The sequence below is a fragment of the Mobula hypostoma genome, chromosome 6, assembly GCF_963921235.1.
Source record: "Mobula hypostoma chromosome 6, sMobHyp1.1, whole genome shotgun sequence".
In the NCBI taxonomy this organism is placed as follows: domain Eukaryota; kingdom Metazoa; phylum Chordata; class Chondrichthyes; order Myliobatiformes; family Myliobatidae; genus Mobula; species Mobula hypostoma.
The window spans coordinates 45,397,464-45,414,709 of NC_086102.1; the positions used below are offsets into that span (position 1 = coordinate 45,397,464).

General features: G+C 40.2%; 1 protein-coding gene across 2 annotated transcripts in view; it reads left to right on the plus strand.

Moving 5' to 3' along the window:
* The window catches only part of LOC134348002 (sodium/potassium-transporting ATPase subunit alpha), a 59,113-nt gene extending 42,808 nt beyond the window's left edge, over nt 1-16,305 (plus strand). For both annotated transcript variants that reach the window (XM_063050733.1, XM_063050734.1), the window contains exons 14-23: nt 6,827-6,963; nt 7,514-7,664; nt 8,521-8,689; nt 9,236-9,390; nt 11,739-11,862; nt 13,087-13,232; nt 14,459-14,589; nt 15,170-15,271; nt 15,413-15,504; nt 16,108-16,305. In XM_063050733.1, the coding sequence (XP_062906803.1) occupies nt 6,827-6,963; nt 7,514-7,664; nt 8,521-8,689; nt 9,236-9,390; nt 11,739-11,862; nt 13,087-13,232; nt 14,459-14,589; nt 15,170-15,271; nt 15,413-15,504; nt 16,108-16,136 (1,236 nt within the window). In that variant the 3' untranslated portion in view covers nt 16,137-16,305. The remainder of the gene's footprint in view (nt 1-6,826; nt 6,964-7,513; nt 7,665-8,520; nt 8,690-9,235; nt 9,391-11,738; nt 11,863-13,086; nt 13,233-14,458; nt 14,590-15,169; nt 15,272-15,412; nt 15,505-16,107) is intronic.
* The last annotated feature ends 941 nt before the right edge of the window (nt 16,306-17,246 follow it).

Below are 17,246 nucleotides of genomic sequence, written 5' to 3' on the forward strand. Positions count from 1 at the left end.
TCAAGAGGTAATAAGAGTTCAGAAGTGGATCTTAACAAATGAAGAGGCAAGGTTGGAAATTTGGCCTCCTAAGCATTTGAAACGGTGTAGTATGTGTGCATTCCAACCCTAATGACACTAAGACCACCAGCACTAAAAAAAAAATCCTTGAGTGGAATGAAGTGTAGGGCAAAAGAGTTGAAGAATTCAGTGTAATTATGCATGCTGAACAAGCAGTCTTGTTGGAGGAACTCAGCCGGCCAGGCAGCATCTATGGAACAAGTAAACAAGTGATGTTTTGGACCAATGGGTCAAAGAAGGTTGTGGTGAGATCGTGCTAGTCGTTATCAGTATAAAAGTGGAAAGTAGAACTGTCTTCAAAGGACAAGGATAAATGCATGGAAAACATCTGAAAGGAAACCATAGAAAAACTACAGCACAGAAGCAGGTCTTTTGGCCCTTCTTGCCTGTGCCAAACCATTTTCTGCCTAGTCCCACTGACCTGCACACGGACCATATCCCTCCATACACCTCCCATCCATGTATCTGTCCAATTTATTCTTAAATATTAAAAAAGAAACTGCATTTACCACCTTGTCTGGCAGCTCATTCCATACTCCCACCACTCTCTGTGTGAAGAGGCCCCCCCCCATGTTCCCTTTAAACTTTTCCTCCTTCACCCTTAACCCATGTCCTCTGATTTTTTTCTCCCCTTGCCTCAGTGGAAAAACCCTGCTTGCATTCACTCTATCCATACCCATCATAATTTTATATACCTCTATCAAATCTCCCCTCATTCTTCTACGCTCCAGGGAATAAAGTCCTAACCTATTCAACCTTTCTCTGTAACTGAGTTTCTCAAGTCCCGGCAACATCCTTGTAAACCTTCTCTGCACTCTTTCAACCTTATTAATATCTTTCCTGTAATTTGGTGACCAAAACTGAACACGCCCGGTGCTACCGATGTGGCCTTTTATATATTGGCGAGACCCAACGCAGACTGGGAGACCGCTTTGCTGAACACCTATGCTCTGTCTGCCAGAGAAAGCAGGATCTCCCAGTGGCCATATATTTTAATTCCACATCCCATTCCCATTCTGACATGTCTATCCACGACCTCCTCCACTGTAAAGATGAAGCCACACTCAGGTTGGAGGAACAACACCTTATATTCTGTCTGGGTGCCTCCAACCTGATGGCATGAACATCGACTTCTCTAACTTCTGCTAATGCCCCACCTCCCCCTCGTACCCCATCTGTTATTTATTTTTATACACACATTCTTTCTCTCACTCTCCTTTTTCTCCCTCTGTCCCTCTGAATATACCCCTTGCCCATCCTCTGGGTCCCCCCCCCCCCCCGGTCTTTCTTCCCGGACCTCCTGTCCCATGATCCTCTCGTATCCCTTTTGCCAATCACCTGTCCAGCTCTTGGCTCCATCCCTCCCCCTCCTGTCTTCCCCTATAATTTTGGATCTCTCCCTCCCCCTCCGACTTTCAAATCTCTTACTAACTCTTCCTTCAGTTAGTCCTGACGAAGGGTCTCGGCCTGAAACGTCGACTGTACCTCTTCCTAGAGATGCTGCCTGGCCTGCTGCTTTCACCACCAACTTTGATGTGTGTTGCTTGAATTTCCAGCATCTGCAGAATTCTTGTTGCTTACAGTACTCCAGATTCGGCCTCACCAATGCCTTCTACAACCTCATCATAACACTCCAGCTCTTATACTCAATACTTTGATTAATAAAGGCCAATGTACCAAAAGCTCTCTTTACGACCCTATCTACCTGTTACTCCACTTTTAGGGAATTTTGTATCTGTATTCCCAGATCCCTCTGTTCTACTGCACTCCTCAGTGCCTTACCATTTACCCTGTATGTTCTACTTTGGTTTGTCCTTCCAAAGTGCAATACCTCAGACTTGTCTGTATTAACTCCATCTGCCCTTTCTCAGCCTATTTTCCCAGCTGGTCCAAATCCCTCTGCAAGCTTTGAAAACCTTCCTCACCGTCCACTACACCTCCAATCTTTGTATCATCAGCAAATTTGCTGATCCAATTTACCACATTATCATCCAGATCATTGATATAGATGACAAATAACAATGGACCCAGCACTGATCCCTGTGGCACACCACTAGTCACAGGCTTCCACTCTGAGAAGCAATCCTCTACTACCACTCTTTGGCTTCTTCCATTGAGCCAATGTCTAATCCAATTTACCATCTCTCCATGTATACCTAGCGACTGAATTTTCCTATCTAACCTCCCATGTGGGACCTTGTCAAAGGCCTTACTGAAGTCCATGTAGACAACATCCACTGCCTTCCCTTCATCCACTTTCCTGGTAACCTCCTCGAAAAACTCCAATGGATTGGTCAAACATGACCTGCCACACCCAAAGCCATGTTGACTCTCCCTATAAGTCCCTGTCTATCCAAATGCTTGTAGATTCTGTCTCTTGGTACTCTCTCCAATAATTTACCCACTATCGACGTCAAATTTACCGGCCTATAATTTCCCGGATTACTTTTCAATCCTTTTTTAAACAACGGAACAACATGAGCCATTCTCCAATCTTCCGGCACCTCACCCGTAGACACCGACATTTTAAGCGTATTTGCCAGGGCCCCTGCAATTTCGACACTAGTCTCCTTCAAGGTCCGAGGGAATACCCTAACCACTTTAATTTGCCTCAAGATAGCAAGCACTTCCTCCTTTTCAATCTGTACAGTTTCCATGATCTCACTACTTGTTTCCCTTAATTCCATAGACTTCATGCCAGTTTCCTTAGTAAATACAGACGCAAAAAGCCCATTTAAGATCTCCCCCATTTCTTTTGGTTCCGCACATAGCCGACCACTCTGATCTTCAAGAGGACCAATTTTATCCCTTACAATCCTTTTACTCTTAATATACCTGTAAAAGCTCTTTGGATTATCCTTCACCTTGACTGCCAAGGCAACCTCATGTCTTCTTTTAGCCCTCCTGATTTTCTTAAGTATTTTCTTGCACTTTTTATACTCCTCGCTATGGGGTGTGGTAATATAAACCATTATATTAGGGATTGGAGCAGGGGGCAGGGGTTCAAGTTTTTGGATCATTGGGACCTCTTTTGGCGCAGGCATGACCTGTACAAAAAGGACGGGTTACACTTGAATCCTAGGGGGACCAATATCCTGGCAGGGAGATTAGCGGGGTCTACTGAGGTGACTTTAAACTAGAATGGTTGGGGGGTGGGAATCAAATTAAAGAGGCTAGGCGTGAGGAGGTTAGTTCACAACAGGGGGATGGGAACCAGTGCAGAGAGACAGAGGGGTGTAAAGTGAGGGTAGAAGCAAAAAGTACTAAGGAGAAAAGTAAAAGTGGCAGGCCGACAAATCCAGGGCAAGCATTAAAAAGGGCCACTTTTCAGCATAATTGTATAAGGGCTAAGAGAGTTGTAAAAGAGCGCCTGAAGGCTTTGTGTGTCAATGCAAGGAGCATTCGTAATAAGGTGGATGAATTGAAAGTGCAGATTATTATTAATGATTATGATATAGTTGGGATCACAGAGACATGACTCCAGGGTGACCAGGGATGGGAGCTCAACGTTCAGGGATATTCAATATTCAGGAGGGATAGACATGAAGGAAGGGGAGGTGGGGTGGCGTTGCTGGTTAAAGGAGAGATTAACGCAATAGAAAGGAAGGACATAAGCCGGGAAGATGTGGAATCGATATGGGTAGAGCTGCGTAACACTAAGGGGCAGAAGACGCTGGTGGGAGTTGTGTACAGGCCACCTAACAGTAGTAGTGAGGTCGGAGATGGTATTAAACAGGAAATTAGAAACGTGTGCAATAAAGGAACAGCAGTTATAATGGGTGACTTCAATCTACATGTAGACTGGGTGAACCAAATTGGTAAAGGTGCTGTGGAAGAGGATTTCTTGGAATGTATGCGGGATGGTTTTTTGAACCAACATGTCGAGGAACCAACTAGAGAGCAGGCTATTCTGGACTGGGTTTTGAGCAATGAGGAAGGGTTAATTAGCGATCTTGTCGTGAGAGGCCCCTTGGGTAAGAGTGACCATAATATGGTGGAATTTTTCATTAAGATGGAGAGTGACATAGTTAATTCAGAAACAAAGGTTCTGAACTTAAAGAGGGGTAACTTTGAAGGTATGAGATATGAATTAGCTAAGATAGACTGGCAAATGACACTTAAAGGATTGACGGTGGATATGCAATGGCAAGCATTCAAAGGTTGCAAGGATGAACTACAACAATTGTTCATCCCAGTTTGGCAAAAGAATAAATCAAGGAAGGTAGTGCACCCGTGGCTGACAAGAGAAATTAGGGATAGTATCAATTCCAAAGAAGAAGCATACAAATTAGCCAGAGAAAGTGGCTCACCTGAGGACTGGGAGAAATTCAAGAGTTCAGCAGAGGAGGACAAAGGGCTTAATTAGGAAGGGGAAAAAAGATTATGAGAGAAAACTGGCAGGGAACATAAAAACGGACTGTAAAAGCTTTTATAGATATGTAAAAAGGAAAAGACTGGTAAAGACAAATGTAGGTCCCCTGCAGACAGAAACAGGTGAATTGATTATGGGGAGCAAGGACATGACAGACCAATTGAATAATTACTTTGGTTCTGTCTTCACTAAGGAGGATATAAATAATCTTCCAGAAATAGTAAGGGACAGAGGGTCCAGTGAGATGGAAGAACTGAGCGAAATACATGTTAGTAGGGAAGTGGTGTTAGGTAAATTGAAGGGATTGAAGGCAGATAAATCCCCAGGGCCAGATGGTCTGCATCCTAGAGTGCTTAAGGAAGTAGCCCAAGAAATAGTGGATGCATTAGTGATAATTTTTCAAAACTCGTTAGACTCTGGACTAGTTCCTGAGGATTGGAGGGTGGCTAATGTAACTCCACTTTTTAAAAAAGGAGGGAGAGAGAAACCGGGGAATTATAGACCGGTTAGCCTAACGTCGGTGGTGGGGAAACTGCTGGAGTCAGTTATCAAGGATGTGATAACAGCACATTTGGAAAGCGGTGAAATGATCGGACAAAGTCAGCATGGATTTGTGAAAGGAAGATCATGTCTGACGAATCTCATAGAAGTTTTTGAGGATGTAACTAGTAGAGTGGATAGGGGAGAACCAGTGGATGTGGTATATTTGGATTTTCAAAAGGCTTTTGACGAGGTCCCACACAGGAGATTAGTGTGCAAACTTAAAGCACACGGTATTGGGGGTAAGGTATTGGTGTGGGTGGAGAATTGGTTAGCAGACAGGAAGCAAAGAGTGGGAATAAACGGGACCTTTTCAGAATGGCAGGCGATGACTAGTGGGGTACCGCAAGGCTCAGTGCTGGGACTCCAGTTGTTTACAATATATATTAATGACTTGGATGAGGGAATTAAATGCAGCATCTCCAAGTTTGTGGATGACACGAAGCTGGGTGGCAGTGTTAGCTGTGAGGAGGATGCAGGGTGACTTGGATAGGTTGGGTGAGTGGGCAAATTCATGGCAGATGCAATTTAATGTGGATAAATGTGAAGTTATCCACTTTGGTGGCAAAAATAGGAAAACAGATTATTATCTGAATGGTGGCCGATTAGGAAAAGGGGAGGTGCAACGAGACCTGGGTGTCATTATAGACCAGTCATTGAAAGTGGGCATGCAGGTACAGCAGGCGGTGAAAAAGGCGAATGGTATGCTGGCATTTATAGCGAGAGGATTCGAGTACAGGAGCAGTTGTACTACTGCAGTTGTACAAGGCCTTGGTGAGACCACACCTGGTGTATTGTGTGCAGTTTTGGTCCCCTAATCTGAGGAAAGACATCCTTGCCATAGAGGGAGTACAAAGAAGGTTCACCAGATTGATTCCTGGGATGGCAGGACTTTCATATGAAGAAAGACTGGATGTACTGGGCTTGTACTCGTTGGAATTTAGAAGATTGAGGGGGGATCTGATTGAAACGTATAAGATCCTAAAGGGATTGGACAGGCTAGATGCAGGAAGATTGTTCCCGATGTTGGGGAAGTCCAAAACGAGGGGTCACAGTTTGAGGACAAAGGGGAAGCCTTTTAGGACCGAGGTTAGGAAAAACTTCTTCACACAGAGAGTGGTGAATCTGTGGAATTCTCTGCCACAGGAAACAGTTGAGGCCAGTTCATTGGCTATATTTAAGAGGGAGTTAGATATGGCCCTTGTGGCTACGGGGGTTAGGGGGTATGGAGAGAAGGCAGGTACAGGGTTCTGAGTTGGATGATCAGCCATGATCATAATAAATGGCGGTGCAGGCTCGAAGGGCCGAATGGCCTACTCCACCTATTTTCTATGTTTCTATTAAAGCTGATTCCTAAGATGCATCTGTAAGTGGTTAAATGCAGTCATGGAGACTGACAGTTAAAATGTATTGGAGTAGGTCTGAAGTGATCAATACTGTGCCTTTTTAATGAGGAAATTGAATTTCTGCCCATTTCCTCTTAAAATCAGGACCTAACTTTAGTTGTTCTAAGAATCTATCATTGGGGGACTTTGGACATGTCTTCCTAGTTATTACTAGATTGCTAATGAAGACTAAAATATTCAAGCCAATCCTGCAAAAATTTCTTAGTAACTAATTTGCATATAACTATCACTGCTACCTTTTTATAGGAATGCAGTCATTTCCTCAATCAACTTTAAATCTATTATATTCCTTCTGGACCCCAGTTTATATATAATTGTGGCACCTTTTCAAGAGATTTGTCAAATATGTTTAGAGACTTAAATGAGCACATGTGTAATAAGGATCCTCTGAGATGGTATGTATTAAAATGGCAGCAACTGATTCCCATTTTGAATTTGAACTTTATAGGTGATAATGGTAACAGGTGACCATCCAATCACTGCCAAAGCCATTGCAAAGGGTGTCGGGATCATCTCCGAAGGAAATGAGACTGTAGAAGATATTGCTGCTCGCCTGAACATTCCCCTCAATCAGGTTAATCCCAGGTAAACAATCCATCAATCTTATAAGAGCAATTGTGATACCTTTGCTATCTTTGAGGTCATCTAAGTGTTGGATGAGCTGGAAACCAGTTTTTTTTTTATTCCTGTGAGCCATTTGGACAAGAGTGCTGCAAGCGTTATATCATCTGAAAATTCCCTTGACTCACCTAATAACTAAAGTCATTCAGCCCATATAGTAACACAATCATGAGGTTCACTGACCTCTGAACAACAGGACTGAAGTTAAGAATGGATATTTCCCTTAAAGCAAGATGGATGATGCAGAATGTAAAATTTCTCAACTTTTTATTGCAAGTGCTGGCCAATAGATCCTCCAATTTGAGGATATACTCTAGGCTAATCTGACAAGGGTCTTTGATTTGAAACATTACCTCCATTTCTTTCCAGATGCTACCACCACCTGCTATCTCCTGTATTTTCTTGTTCTTGTCTTGTGTTGATAATGTTTTGAATGGCTTTTTAAAAAAAAAATCAACCTAGTCCAGAAGTGAATGACGGCAAATTTTGATGATATTGTTGCCCTTTTTCACAGGGATGCCAAAGCCTGTGTAGTCCATGGTACAGAACTTAAAGATTTGACCCCTGAGCAATTGGATGATATTTTACGCCATCATACTGAGATAGTCTTTGCTCGAACTTCACCTCAGCAGAAGCTGATTATTGTGGAGGGCTGTCAGCGACAGGTAAGAAACTGTTCCATGAAGGAATAAAATACTGCACCCCCGTTACCTGTTACTCATTTAAAAATTGTCTAATTTTGTCAGTTTTTTGGCTCAGTTTAGAGGATTTTGTGGGTGCAGATAATTAAACTTTTTGACATAAATTTTCCCCATGTAAACTTTGCCATTAATTTACTATATGGTAAATGCAGCATTTTGTCCCCGAGCCATATTTTGAGTGCAGCAGGACTTTTTCCTGTCATGCAGATAAGGCTCTGCACAGGCTTGTATGCTGGCACATTTTGTGTGCGCAGTATCTATTAATTGCTTAGTAAAGCAGGAAGGCCTGAACAGTACTTTGCTTTACCATTCTGTGCAAGGATAGTTCCAAGTTCAATATGATTGCAATCACTTGACTTGTGGCCACTTGCATGTACACACAAGCTTCCACATTATTATTAAATGCAGAAGTTTGACTTGCATACTAACATTCTTTCCTATAAATGGCAGAACTATCTTCTGCTTCTCCACAATAAAGAATTGTTCTTTTAAATCGGTATGTGCTATTGATGCCATTCAGTACAATATTGTTGAGGTATGCATATGATATCTTGTGATTTTTGTGGATTTTATGGCTAGTGAGCAGAATCAGCTTAAGGCTGTCTGAAGACACGGAACCTGCTTGTTGGTGACAGCCTGAACATCCTAAATTGCTAAGTCTTTATTACGGGAAATAATTGTGAGGGAAGGATATTGGTTGGTGGCGGGGGGTAGGGTGTGGTTGGTGAAGAGATGGAGCTTGCTATTGTGAAAGGCTGGTCTAAATAGAAATTAAACTGACAATTTTCTATGGCTAACATTTTGACTGACTTTTATGTAGGGTGCCATTGTAGCTGTCACAGGTGATGGAGTGAATGACTCTCCTGCTCTGAAGAAGGCTGATATTGGTGTTGCTATGGGCATTGCTGGCTCTGATGTTTCCAAGCAAGCTGCTGACATGATACTGCTGGATGATAACTTTGCTTCTATTGTTACTGGTGTGGAAGAAGGTAGCTGCAATCTTTTCACAATTAGTTTTCACCAGCAGTGGAAAAAGTTAATTAGTTTGGCATTTTCTGATTTTTATTTCAGTATTACAATAGTATTTTTAGCTTGCTGTTAACATCTATGCATGTCCATTGTTCTAAGTATTACTTAAATGAAAAACAGGAAATTCTACCCTATTAGCAGCTTTGGTTTTTGTGGCTTATGATTACTTCTAGACTTAATGGGTGAAGGTCAAGATTGAAATTGTGGTAGTGTTGCCATTCTTTTTCTACTCAGAGAATGCTTGCAGCTCTTTAATAAAAATGCCCATCTGTAATCCTCATGATATTCTGCTGTCTATGCTGACCAAGCATGGATCACAGCAAACCTATTGCATATGGAAAAGGGGGAGGGCAGAATGTTAGAGTGAAAGGAAATTAGCAGTTTTTGATGCTAATACAGACTTTTATCGCATACTACATTACGTTTAACCAAATGTTTCACTTCCATTGCTTCACTGAAATTTAAGAATTTTTTTTTATAACTTCAAATTTCCTGGTTGTTTTTAGGTCGTCTGATTTTTGATAATCTTAAGAAATCAATTGCTTACACGTTAACCAGTAACATCCCTGAAATCACACCCTTCCTGGTATTCATCCTCGCAAACATCCCACTGCCACTTGGAACGGTTACCATCCTCTGCATTGATCTGGGTACTGACATGGTAAGTTAATAGTTGGTTCCCTTTGCAGTTCTTTGAATTACAAAATTGGTGAAATGTTAAAGCTCTTGAAATTGTGGGTGTTTTACTGATGGCAGCTGAGAAAGCTGTTGCCTCAACTCCAGTGACTCAATTTCAATCCTGACTTCTGTCTGCGTGGTGTTTGTGTGCTCTCTGTGGTTGCACCTCCAGCTCCTCCAACGTCCCAATGCTATGCTGGCTTGATAATTAATTGGTAGCTTGTAAATTGTCACTATGGGGTTATTATAGGGTTAGTGTATATCAGTGGTTGATGGCATATTCCTGTAGCATGAAAGCTTGTTTCAGACTTACTGTGAATGTGAGCCTGTGATTGAAACTGGCAACGTTAGGTATTTTGCTAGCACTGTTGATGGGTTTAAACCTATATTTGGCACTGTTTTTTGCCTTGCTCTTTAAATAAAATGTAATACCAGTCCATTCAGATTGGTGCCAACATCTCCACAGGCACAGATACACTACAAGGCTGAATGCTTAGTCCTCTGCTCCACTTGCTTTATATTTTTGACTAGGAGGTTAGGCAGAACTCTAATGCCATATTTAAGTTGTCACTGTAGTTGGCTGAATCAAAGCTGGTGAGGGAAGGTGAAAATTGAGTTGAACAAAGTCTCGTTTAATGTCACCAAGATCAAGGAGCTGATTATTGACTTCAGGAGGAGGAAACCAGAGGTCCGTGAGCCAGTCACCATCAGAGGATCAGAAGTGGAAATTTAAATTGCTCGTTATCATTTCAGAGGACCTACCCTGAGCCCAGAGCACAAGTGTAATTCCGAAGAAAGCACAGCACTGCCTCTACCTGGAAGTTTGCACAGATTCAGCACGACACCTAAAACTTTGACACACTTCTGTGGGTGTGTGGTGGAGAGTATATATTGGTTGCATCACAGTTTGCCCTTGAGCGTAAAGTCCTACAAAAAGTAGTGGATATCGCCCAGTACGTCACAGGTGAAGCCTTCCCTGCAGTTGAGCACATCTACATAATGTTGCAGGAAATCAGCTTCCATCAAGGACCCCCACCAGCCAGGCCATACTTGCTGCTACCATCAGGAAGAAGGTACAGGAGTCCCAGGACCCCCACCACCAGGTTCAGGAACAGTTAGTACCCTTCAAGCATCAGGCTGTTGACCCAGTGGGGATAACTTCACTCAATTTCACTCGCCTCATCACTCAACTGTTCCCATGAACTATGGACTCACTTTCAAGGACCCTTTATCTCATGTTCTCGATTTATTTATTATTCTTTCTCTTTTGTATTTGCAGTGTTGTCTTTTGCACATTGGTTGTTTGTCCATTCGGTTGGATGTGGCCTTTTATTGACTGTAGTGTTTCTTCATTTTTTATATATGCCCTCAAGAAAACGAATCTCAGGTTGCATATGGTGATATATATGTACTTTGATAACAAGTTTACTTTGAACTTTGACTCCTCATTTTATATGAACTAGTAGATGCTTTCTAGTACAGTTTGAGTACCCTGATCTAAAATCTGGGGCCAGAAGTGTTTCAGGTTTTTTCTGAATTGAAATATATAATGAGATGGAAATGGTGGTCCCAAGCTGACTCTCAATTTGTGTTGCCGGGAAGCAGTTTTTGTCGTGCATTTGTTCATCACGTACTGATGCAGCTGTTCAGGATGTTAGTTTTTCAACGGCCACGATCTTAGCAAACTCATCAAAGAATTTCTCCATTGCTTTGTGATCAGACATTTTATCACCGCACATCTTCAAGAATGTTATGCTGTGCCTTGAATTTCTGCACTCAACCCAAATATTCACAATTACATTCAATTTTCACATTGTCGTGATAAATCTTGTTTCAAGATCAGCATACCATTAAGTGGTGTATATTCACTCTGCTGACAAATCCATTTTTTCAATGCACAATTGAGATCTTCACTTTTCACTTTATGCTGTTTTTCTATTTTTCATTAACTTCTCTTCATTACAAATGTGAGGTCACTTCTCAGAACTCTCTGCCATGTGCCGAGACCTGTGCATTGCATGGGAACCTTACACAAATTTTCCATTTGTGACATGTCAGCATACAAAAAAATTTCAGACTGAGATTTTCGGATTTGGTGTTTCAGAGAAGGTGTGATAATACTTTGACAAATTGATCATTCAGAATCTGGCTCACCGGGACAGACTGTGAGTTCACTGAGTTCCCTGGTGAAAGAAAAGTGAATTAAAAGTATTTTGGAATACTGCTGGAAAAACAGTCCAGGAACTGCCACTCTGGCACTGTAACTCCCAAGCATTCTGTAATGTCAAGCTGTTACTGCATCATGGATTTACTAAATTTTATTCTTTTCAGGTTCCTGCCATCTCACTTGCTTATGAGCAGGCTGAAAGTGATATAATGAAGAGACAGCCACGTAATCCCAAGACAGACAAGTTGGTGAATGAGAGATTGATCAGTATGGCATATGGACAGATAGGTGAGGACTGCTTATTGTTCTATTGTTTGCTTACCACTATGTTTGAAAAGCACAGTTTATACATAATGCATAAAAGATTTAAAATGAAGTATTGCATAATTCAATACAAATCTAAGCTTTGTTATTAATCAGTATTGACTCTTACCTGTCTTTTTAATGAACCAGATTTTCCATTGTCACCTTTCCCCACAATTTGTGCACTTTTTTTTTCCATTTGGCCATATCAATTTTAATTTTTTCTCATGGATTCAAACAGTTTTTAATTTTTCTTTGTGTCCTGTTAATATATTTCAGATAGCTTTCCATTTGTTGCATTAGTTTTTCTGGGACCTTGCCTGTGATTTTGTTTCTGGTGTATGTAATATGGTGTTCCAAATGCCTCTTACAGTTTGTTAAGCACTGTACATATGCAATTCACTGCAGAGTAGATCCTTCCAGCCCTTTGAGCAGCATTGTCCCAGCAACCCCTGACAACTCCGATTTAACCCTAACCTAATCAGGGGACAATTTACAACAACCATTTCACCTACCTTGTATGTCTTTGAACTGCGGGAAGAAATTGGAGCACCCAAGGGAAACCCATGCATTCCACTGGGAGGACATACAGACTCCTTACAGAGGATGCTGGGATTGAACTCCAAGCTATAACAGCGTCAGGCTAACTGCTGCGCTACTGTGGTGCCCCACAGTTTTGATGCATGATTTTCAACTTAAATTGTTCTTTGTATAATCTTCCTTACAGTTAGACTGTTAACTAAGGGTTATAATAAACATTTAAGCTAGGTTATGCCCTTGTTGGCCCTAAAATATTGATTCAGAACACTGTCCCTAATCCCCAGTAGAAAGTTGATCTCTTTTATAAGCTGTAATGTTCTAGTTCTTCTAGTTTTCAAGATTTTTATTGCACTTGTTGCAATATATGCACCTCAAGCTGTAACCTCACTGTCATGTGCATTTATGGACTATCCACATAGGTCTTGCATTCTTTTTTATTCTAATTTTATCCTGAGCGCTTCATGTATACTGTACATGTTGCCATTTTTCAGCTGCTGTTAATTTTCATTTTATCTATTGCTTGTCTTTTTTGGCAAGCAATAGATAAAACTCCACAGAAGTTTTCAAATTCTGTGAGCTGGTGCATTAATAGCTCTTACGTATTTAGAAAGAAGTGTTATTTGTGCAAGCAATAGCAACAATTGAAACTAAGAATTGCTTTTGATCCAGGAATGATCCAAGCCTTGGCTGGATTTTTCACATATTTTGTGATCTTGGCTGAGAATGGATTTCTCCCACTTGATCTAATTGGATTACGTGAACGTTGGGATGAGCTATGGGTAGATGACGTAGAAGACAGTTATGGCCAACAATGGGTATGTATGATGCAGTGTATTGATGAAAACTATTTTCAGTTTACTGTGACCTAGTTGCTTCTAGACATATTTACTGGGAATGATGCAGAAAGTTGATGATTGCAAAAGTTCAGCACCTTGAGGAAATTTAAACTTTACAATAAACAGCAACTTGAACCGTCAACTGGAATATCTTACCAGAAAAATAAATTCTGAGTAGTACTTGTTGCCCATAAATTTCATTGGGTTCATGGAAAAATGCAATTACTTATTATTTTGAAGTATAATTTATATCTTCAGTGTGAGTGGTTGTTTGGATTTCCAAGTAAAAATGACTGAAAATGCAGTTCCTCACTAGGAAATCACTCCTGACATGGAGTAGATTTAATGGTTAGATGTCTAGCCATAGAACCCAAAGCCCCGTCAATGACTGTACTATTAGCCGTAAAACATTCTTGATACCTGGCTTTTTAAACATTCTTTTAAATGCCTTTGACTATGTAGATACATTTGAGAATTGTTCAAATAGGTTTTTAGATTTAGTCAAAAATGTCATGTAATCACCTTTGAAAATGCGAAAAAATCTTTTAAAACAATCAAGTAAGATGCAGGGATATAAATAACTCTGTATTTTCCCATTTAAAGTAGTTGACCCTATCCAAACAAGTTGAATAATATGCACCAGGCATCCCTGATAAAACGGAGGGTCTGGAACTAGAATACATCCAGCACCTTGGCTTAGGATAATTTTGGTACAACCATAGACTTGTTCCAGAGTCTTGACTTCAGAATTGTAATATATAAATGTGGAAGTCTGCACCAAGCTTACTCAAAAAATGGCAGACAATCAAAAATGTATGCATCTCTAGACCCAGTTCCTCTTTTCAAGTGGAAATGTTTTGATTGCTGATGAATCGATCTAAAATGGACTTCTAGTAGGAGCGTTCTTCAAGAGAGTACTGATGGTTTCACTATAATTTGAGAAGGTTTACGAATCACATAGGAGGAAGGTAAAGTTTGACACAAAGGAGTAATTACAACGGGTGAATTTCTTCCTTTATTTCAAGGGATTGGGATATTTATTCATTCTGTCAGAATTTCCACTGTTAGGAATATTGTTATTATGATTCAATAATACAAAATTAATGCTTTCATAATGTACTTTTTCCCTCTTGCTGTCTAAGAAGTTTTTTTTTTAATTCAAGCTGATTTATCCTTGCCTAATTTAAACTTTTGTTATTTTTCAGACTTATGATCAGCGGAAAATTGTCGAGTATACCTGTCACACATCATTCTTTGTCAGCATTGTGATAGTGCAGTGGGCTGACTTGATCATCTGTAAGACCAGAAGAAACTCCATCTTTCAACAGGGAATGAAGTAAATATTTTATCATTATGCTTAGAAGAAATAGTGTCTATCAATTAAGCACTTAAAATAGTCATTATGGGATATGTAACAAATCAATTTACTGAAGAATAAAATTTGCTTTTTGCGTTAGCTGATTGGGGTGGAATCCTAATGGAGTGCATGTGAGACTACCATGAGCATGAACCAGGATAAGGGGAGAATAAACTTAAATATTTTGTAAATATCCTCAATTATTCTGTAGCTAAATGCACTTAGTCATTTCATCTATTGTCCCTGGATTATGCCAAGTTGTGTAATCCATGTTGCTGTAATATTGGCTTCTGCATTTTGGTGTTGGGAGTGTTATCAGCCAACTGTCCCCCACTTCCTTCCCTGAAATCCAAAGAATTGATCATAGTTACAAAATAGTGTCATATTTGTATGATTGATCAGTCTGTTGCCTTGAGTTCTAAATGCATGGAGGCCATTAGATCTGCTGAATGTTGCTGGCTCTAGTAAAACTACCATAGAGCAGGTTGATGTAAAGTTGAAAGATTCTGTTGGGTCTATTGGGTGACCAGTTGCATTTAATAGTGATTCTTTTTCACAGGAACAAGATTCTAATCTTCGGTTTGTTTGAAGAGACAGCACTTGCTGCTTTTCTTTCATACACTCCTGGCACTGATGTAGCACTCAGGATGTTCCCACTCAAGTAAGAGGTTCCTGCTTTTGTTCATGCATTTGGTTCCTAGAATAACGGTTAATAGTAAGCAACTCTGTAGTGCTCATATTGTTGCACCTTTTTAATTTTTGGTCTTTTTCATTTTGTAATGCAGTTATTGTTTCCTTTCAGACCCAGCTGGTGGTTCTGTGCATTTCCATACAGTCTTATAATATTTCTTTATGATGAAGCACGAAGATTTCTCCTCCGTAGGAACCCTGGAGGTAATCTTTGTCATTTTTTGCCAAAAGTAATTAATACAAGTAATCAAGCTGTAATGACCTTTGTAGAAGCTTTGCTGTATTTGGATGCAATATTTCTCCTGTCAGTTTACACTGCCTCATTTTCCCGAGAGCTTAACTTCTCGTACTCCTGATGTTTTTAAGGTTAAATTCCAGCTGGTCACGTTGGCAGGTGCAGTGCTGCAAATTGTATGGGGCGTACAAAGTTGGTATCTTTGTGCTGTTCTATACAAACCAAATTTGACCAGGGTGTCTCAAACTTGCTTTTGGTAGGGGTGTAAGCAACACGTCAAACAAGATAACGGTATCAAGGGAGTTGGAAATGAAGAAGAATCCCTACTTCCAATTGATTTCCAAGCAGGCTTCATTGATAGCAATGTGTTTGGGTTTTGGGTAAAAACGTGTTTAAATTCAACCATAATAGAATAGCCTTTGAAATGTATTGTTTTGGGAATAAAATAACATAAACAGCATCTGTAGGGTCAGAATACTTTGGTTTAAGGGAATTTGCAAATGATTATTTTCTTCAAATTTACACTTTGAAATTACATTGCCTAACTTAATCTTCCTTTTTATTATTACTAGGTTGGGTGGAGCAAGAAACGTATTACTAGAAGAACAAATGCTAATACATTTCAACAAGTTTGTCTGCCTTAACTGTTAAACATTACTAAAGTGCTAATTGTGAGTGGAGATGAACTGTTTTGTAAGAAACAGAACAAAAGTCAGTAGTTTTATATAAACTTTTTACAAGTATAACTTAAATAAATTGAATTGTCAATTTGTCTGCCGTTTTTTGTATTTCATGTCATTACATTTAATATTTCCTAGCAGTGCTTGTTACACTCAAATATTTTGCCTGTTCCAACACTGATAATCAGTGCTAAATGAGGACAGCGTGGTAGCAGTGTTTGGCGCAACTCCTTACAGTACCAGTGACCCCGGGTTCAGTTCCTGCCACTGCCTGAAGGAGTTTGTATTCTCAGTGACCATGTGTGTTTCCTGCAGGTGCTCCAGTTTCCTCCCACAGTCCAAACACCTACAAGTCGGTCGGCTTATAGGTCTTTGTAAACTGTCCCCTGATTATGTTGGTATTAAAGTGGGGTTGGGGGGGGTGGAATTACTGGGCAGTGTGGCTCAAAGGGCCTATTCTGCACTGTCTTTCAAATAAAGTAATAATTGTGCACATTTTGTGCATTCTTTTATTGGTGCTTTACAAGCAAACTTTGTATCACCTTTGACTTCAACCAGGAAGTGATTTCAGCACCTGATAGAAATGTAAGCTTTAATTACACACATTCGAGTATTTGCTTAATGTGTTGCATGTACCAGCTGGTTTAGAAACAATGAAGAAGTAACCCTAGTACCTGACATTCATTGTTTAGAAATGTAGACTAATTGTGGGTAGGATACTGGTTGAACTCTAGTTCAGGTTTCTTGGAAGGTAGAAAAAGCACTCAGGTTCATAACTGCGGCAAATCATTGATGTATACATATGGCTCGCATGATCCAGTGTAAAATAAAGATCATCAGGCCCAGTATAATTCAGAGTACAGTTATGAGTATAATACCTCATCTTATATAAAAAAAAAATGCTGGTTGTCTTTATTCAAGTAGAGACTTTGGGTGATGTGATTAAAATATTTTACAACGCATAATAAGGTTTATAAAAGCAAATTAATTTGACTTGGAGTTTGGAAAGAATGCTGAGCCTGTATACAGGT